The sequence below is a fragment of the Rhinolophus sinicus genome, chromosome 14 (assembly GCF_057876585.1).
Source record: "Rhinolophus sinicus isolate RSI-liver-muscle chromosome 14, RSI-T2T, whole genome shotgun sequence".
Lineage (NCBI taxonomy): Eukaryota > Metazoa > Chordata > Mammalia > Chiroptera > Rhinolophidae > Rhinolophus > Rhinolophus sinicus.
The window spans coordinates 100,873,317-100,879,439 of NC_142514.1; the positions used below are offsets into that span (position 1 = coordinate 100,873,317).

At 50.9% G+C, this 6,123-nt stretch overlaps 1 protein-coding gene across 8 annotated transcripts in view; it reads right to left on the reverse strand.

The window, feature by feature from the left end:
- Positions 1 to 5,820, reverse strand: part of ABCG4 (ATP binding cassette subfamily G member 4) — a 16,386-nt gene extending 10,566 nt beyond the window's left edge. For 3 of the 8 annotated variants that reach the window (XM_019716246.3, XM_019716245.3, XM_019716243.3), the window contains exons 1-3: positions 5,312 to 5,820; positions 4,435 to 4,690; positions 12 to 129 (exon numbers count right to left, since the gene is read on the reverse strand). In XM_019716246.3, the coding sequence (XP_019571805.2) occupies positions 12 to 129; positions 4,435 to 4,678 (362 nt within the window). In that variant the 5' untranslated portion in view covers positions 4,679 to 4,690; positions 5,312 to 5,820. Of the gene's footprint in view, positions 1 to 11; positions 130 to 891; positions 946 to 4,434; positions 4,691 to 4,996; positions 5,094 to 5,311 lie in introns of those variants that run through there. The other 5 variants (XM_088791418.1, XM_074335337.2, XM_074335336.2 and 2 more) reach the window with 5 other exon arrangements.
- Positions 5,821 to 6,123: the final 303 nt, after the last annotated feature.

Here is a 6,123-nt window from a genome sequence, read left to right on the forward strand (position 1 = left end):
CTTGTTCTCACCTGTATCCTGCCAAGATGTTCATGAATGTGGACTTGCCAGCGCCTGAGGGGCCCATGATGCCAATCAGCTCCCGGCGGCAGAATTTACCTGATAGGCACTTGAGGAGGGTCTTATAACCTGCAGCAAGGGAGGAAGAAACTTTTGATAAGGGCTATAGTGAACAGACACATATCAAATTTTAGGAGCAGCCATGACTATCAATGAAATAGGCAGTCCCTACTCAGTGTGAATTGGTTAGGATGGAGGAGCAACCCTCAGAGCCCCAACAATAACCCACATCCTCTCATCCTGTCCTCCTAGAAATGACCACTACTAATGTCAAAGTACCAGAAGTGACAATAGTTTTCTGAAGGTCATGGGAAAACCCCTACATCTCGTAGATGGGCATGCAGGTGGGGTCAAGGTTATAAAAAACCCTGCTCCTCTTCTATAAACACAGCAGTTATTCTCTTACCTCCTCCAGGAAGACTTTCCCAGTGATCCAGCCTGAGCTGGCCACTGTCCTCTGTGTTCCCATAGCACTTCTCTTATGCCAGCATGTTTGTTACTTGCTGTACCTGTCTCTTCCCCCTCCCTTAGTCTCTCAGCCAGTGAGCTCCTTGGGGGCAGGATCTGTATCTTAGTCATCTTTGTAACCCCAGCACACTGTCTGGCATGCACTAGATGCTCAGCAAGTGTTTGTTCTATGAATATGTGTCCTCAGAGCTTTGGACTCATTCCGAAAAAGTCTTCTTTGTGCTCTCTCTGCCCACCAGTCTTGACTCTGCACCTCTAACATGGCCCAGGAAAATCTCGCCTCTCATTCCACCATTGGGAGGCAGCATTTGCACTTATTTGCAGTCAGGTGGATCTAGGTTCAACTTCTGGCTCCACACTTACCAGCTGTGTGACCTCAGGCAAGTGCTTAACCTCTCTGAGCTCCAGGTCCCTCATCTGTAAAATGAGGATGATAGTACCTATCTCATAGGGTTGTTATAAAGACTCAATGAGATAATATATGTAAAACATATGACACTACTTGGCACATAAAGTGCATTTTAAAAAGTGACATTTTATTTTTAATTCTATTTGACAAATGCTCATATGATATCTACTAAATTTCAAGCTCTGTACCAGACATGGGACAGAAAAAAAATGAGGAAGACACAGTTCCTACACTCAGGAAGGTCATAGTCTAGGTAAAAAAAGATGGAAAACATCAATGGATCTGACAAAAGATAAAATAAGAGTTATAACAAAAGCACAAATAATACGCAATGAGGATGCAAACAATGGAATTGATAAGGGTGGAGAGACGAGGAGGAAATCAGGAATGGCTTCATGGAAGAGGTGGCGTTTGTGCTAAGTCTTAGAGGATGAATAGCATTCCAAAATGGGAAGGGAAGGCAGAGGCTCTCCAGGCTTTGACAGGAAGAGCTCTACAATATAAGAGCATATATGTAGTACAATCCAGGGAGCAAAGGGCAGAGACAACATGGGTCACCTGGTGAGACAAGGGGGTGGAGAGGTAAGATGAAGCCAATGAGGCTGGTCGTGTGTCACATGCTTGCAGATTTGCCTCGGTGAGGCCGAAACACCAATCCCTTACCAGGTTCTTTTCTCACCCTCTCTGACCCCCACAGAACCCAGGTCCCTCTCCACTCTACCTCCTTAGCAGAGACAGTGAAGGGATGTGATCTTTCACCCTCCATCCACAGCATCCAGCTGTCCTTCTGGGGACCTCCTGTCAGAAGGGGGATCATTGCTGTCCACTGCCTGGGTGGTATTTTACAGTTTATAAAGCTCATTACCTCAGTTGCTGCAATAGCAACATGGATAAGGCAACTGGCGCCCACAGACATCCAGTGACTCACCCAAGGTCACACAACAAGTTCCTTACTTGGAGAGGGAAAGTCATGGGTTCCAATCCCCTGCCTCAGTCGTTATCATAAATCAGAAAGATGTGTGCTTGTGTACTTCAGCATGTGCCTTTCAGAGCCACTCACGGGAAGTGATTTCTTTCTCAGGGGAAGAAACTGGCAATGATAAACCTTCCCTTCACTTAATCACCGCCAAGCACTACATTGAATATTGACGCCTAATACACACATCATCTGACACTTGCCTTTCACAAAGCATTTTCACTGATAATGTCTCAGCTGAACTTTGAAGCAAGCCTGTGTAGTGGGTACTCTTACAGATGAGGAAAGTGAGGCCAAGAGAGCGTAAGCAGCTGCCCAAGGTCACACAGGTTGTAAGTGGCTAGGAGACCATGTCTTTGGATTACTGCTGTACCATAACTGCTCAGCATAGAAGGGGCATGCTAGGCCTTGGGGCAGGGGAGACAACAGAGTTCTAGTCCCCCCTCAGTCAGTAACTCTCTTTGCAATTTTAAGTCACTTCATCTTCCAGGACCTCCGTTTCCTTATCAAGAAAATAAAGATAGTAACATCTCCTACCAAGGATATAATAGGGTTATTGTGAATATTAAGTGAGATAATTAATAATTAATAGGAAAGTGTTTTGAAAAACAAGAAATATCATACATAATTAGGGGAGACTGGTGACAAATCCTTACCTGGAAAAGGCAGAAATCTCCCTCTCTCCATATCCCTTGCCCTTTTCCCGCTCTGCCTACCTGTAATTGCTTTTTTGCCCTACAGAGAGGAGAGAGGGATTCAAGTGAAAAAGGAAGTCAGAGAGAGGAGGATAGAGGGCAGAGAATGGAGCTGGTGAGGTCAAAAGGAGGGAATGACCAGGTCAAGGGTGCCAAGTTGGCCCATCTAACCATGTTTTGTTTTGTTTTGTTTTTTGTCTTAATTTTTCCTTAAAACTGTGAGAAAATAAGAGGACTAAGGAAATAACAGTTACCTTCTCATTTTGCCCAGAGCTGGTCTCAGCACTGAGAGAGGATGCTTAGGGATAGGGCACTGAGCAGGAAGCCCAGGTACCTGTTTCCATTGGCTCACGCCCTGTGACCTTTTGGTCACTCACTGGAGTGCAGGTGGGGAATGCAGAGACAGGGGAATGCTCAGCCCTGCTCTGAAGCACCCCAGATCTATTTCTTAAACCTCAGAAAACAATGTCCTAGCTCCACCCCTGACCCATCATGCCCAGGCTCTGGGGGGGGGGGGGGGACAGCTTCTCTATTCCTAGCGCAAGCTGCCCAAGGCAGAAGACACAGGGGATGGTCAGGGTTCAAAGGAACTCAGAGCCCCAGACCTTACCCATGTATCCTGATGAGAGGAAAGAGGAAGAGATGGGTATGCTGTACCAGGGAAGCTAAGAAAGAGAAAAGAACTATGAACAAAAGAGGGGGCTATGTGGTAAATCTGACAAGCTCAGTGACCAAAAGTAACCTCACAGGTTGACCTGATCATAATTTCCTAACTGGCCTGGTCTTGATGGGTAGTCACACCCCAGGCCTATAACGGCTTTAGTAAAAGGTCAATCTTTGCCTTAAATGAGCCCTGTCCATTGTTCTTGTGCATCTAGATTAACACACCTTTGAAATGCTAGAGTAATCTTTTCCAGACCCCCCCAAAGGTTTAACCACCTTAGGAGCACATGCACCAAAAGTCCTCACTGTTATCTTGTTGCCATCTCTATTTACTATAAATGTTATATTCCAGAGATTTCCTGCTTTGCTTTCTTCCACCTCCCTAATCTACCACCAATTACATTCTCTTTTGATTCTAATTGTATAAAAAGAACTGCCAAACTGCCATTCTCCACCACATTTTCTCAATCTGTTGTGATCTTGTTTTGGGGAGTGTCCTCAGTTTGGCTCAAATAAATTCTAAAGAACTCATAAAAATTTTCTATAGGTTTGGATGTTCTTATGTTGACAGAACAATGACAGAGAGCTGTAAAACCAGGCTTCTGGTCCCAGAACTGCCACTTATTAGCTGTGTGACATGGATCGTTACTCAACTTCCGTGGGCCTCAGTTTCCTTATTAATAACATTGGTTGTCATCTACCCTGCCAAACCTTTACCCTCCCTGCTTCAGAGGACTTAGGCAAGAATGAAGTAAGATACAGGAATGAGAACATCTTTAAACATTAGCAGTGTTCCATAGGTACAAGGATATTGCTAAACACTGCCCCCACACTTTTTCATGCCAGCACTCAAAGGCAGGAATTCTACCTAAAAATGAAGAAGAAAAACTCCTCAAGGACCGGATGTCATAATGTAGATTTAGAAGACGAAAGCTTGAATAACCAATTGAACCTAGTGTCTCAAAGTTCTCACAGGTGTGGAGAGAATGCAGCCCGTCACTTCATCTGTGTGCACAGTGGGGGGCTGAGATTTTAGTGTTCCTACAGAGCCCACTGGAGCAGGACTTGCAGAGCAGGGGACACACAAGCCTCATGCTCCGGAAAAAGCAACTCACTGGGAGAGGGGGTGGCCACAGCTCCCCCCGCCCCAGGCTGCTCCCTACCGCGTTTGCGCCAGCAGGGCCCCTCCCGCACGGAATAGGAGAGCTCCACGAACTCAATGTCCACCGCTGAGCGCTTGGGTAGGTGGGAGAAGCGCTGGGCTTCCGTGATGTGGTTCTCCACCTTCTTCAGGTGCGTGGTCAGCACAGAGGGCTCCGCCGCGTCCTCCAGAGCCACGGCCACGGCCATGGCCACAGCCCCGGGTCCTAGTCCACAGCCCACGGTCTCCAGTGCCTTCTCCGCCATCACGCCGCTGGCCTGTAGAAAGAGGGCCTGCTCATTTCGGGACAGACCCCAAGCCCCGGCAAAAAAGCTCCCTTGTTTTCTAATACTACCCCTACCCCACTCCTCCCCCGCCCCATTCTCAGGGCAGGTAGGCTACTGGGAGCGTCCCACTTCCCACCTCCGGAGCATCTGCCCTCTCCCCGCCCCCTACACCCGGCTCAGCAACACTCAGTCCGGACCTCTAGGTCCCGGGCAGCCCCAGCCCCAGTCTGGCCCCAACCCGGCTCCTCGAAGCCCTCACCCGCTCCCTCCTCCCAGCGGCAGCTCTAATCTCCTTACCCCACAGGCCTGCAGCTCTCTGGGGGTGAGGGGGAGGTGAAGGAAGCGGGGGCCGGCGGAGGCTGACCGCTAGGAGGTCAGGGTAGCAGGATGAGCTCTGGGTGGACCAGGGGAAGGCGGAGGAAGAGGAGGCTCTGGCCCTCTCCCCATCCTTGGGTGCGATGCCCTGGAGGCTCCTGTCACCCGAGCCCCTGGGCCCGCGAGCCCCGGGCGCTCCCCAAAGACCCGCGCACCACCGGGATTCAAAACCCCCAGGGCAAACTAAGACCCTCGTGGCGGGCTTACGCCTCTCCCATCTCCTGCATGCCTAGTCACCTTGACGTGCCCCGGACTGATGCGGGGCCTAGATGCTTAACGCTGTCACGAGCTGGGGATGGAGACTCCGGGCCCTTCTTACTTGCCCCCAGCTGCCGCACCAGCGTCCCGGCTCGCGGTCCCGGCAACCCGAGGTGGGGCGGGGCCGGGGCGGAGCGGGAGGCAGCGGAGGACCCGAGCTTCAGGTCAGAGGAGAGATGGCAGGTGGGGAGGGGCGGTTGGGGCGCGCCCGGACTCGCCTGGGCTGCGCACACTGGGTCCCTGAGCCAGGTCCTCGGCGCCTTGTCCTCCTGAGCCAGCAGGGCGACTGCGCTCTCCCCCAAGCTACCGATCGCCCGTACCACTGTTCTTAAAGGGCCCGCGCCCTCCGGCAGCCCGCGGGGGACGAGGGTGGCGAAGAGGAGAGCCGCGGGTGCGATGCGGGGGCCCGAAAGGGCGCGGTTGTGGACCCAGGACTGGGAGTTGGCAGCGAAGGGCCGATTTGGAAGGCAGCCAGAGAAGGTGAGCTGAAGTCACTCAGTAGGGACAGGTCCCTGGATTACAAACTAGACAATGGTGGTGGCTGGGTGGGTGGGTGGGGATTAGGATGCAGATTCCATCGCTCTCAAAGGATTGTGAAGCTGTCTGCCAGTCTGCACCCGGCCTCCAATCAGTTTCCCTCAGGTCTGGCCCTTGAGCTCAGGCTTATCCCAGGGAATCCCCAAACTACATAAAATGGCTTTGAAAGCAAGAGTCTTGGACATCCTGCCCCTTCCCCCCCAAGGCCAAGGAAAGTTAAGAAGAGACAGAGGATGGCTGCTTTGAGAGAGCTT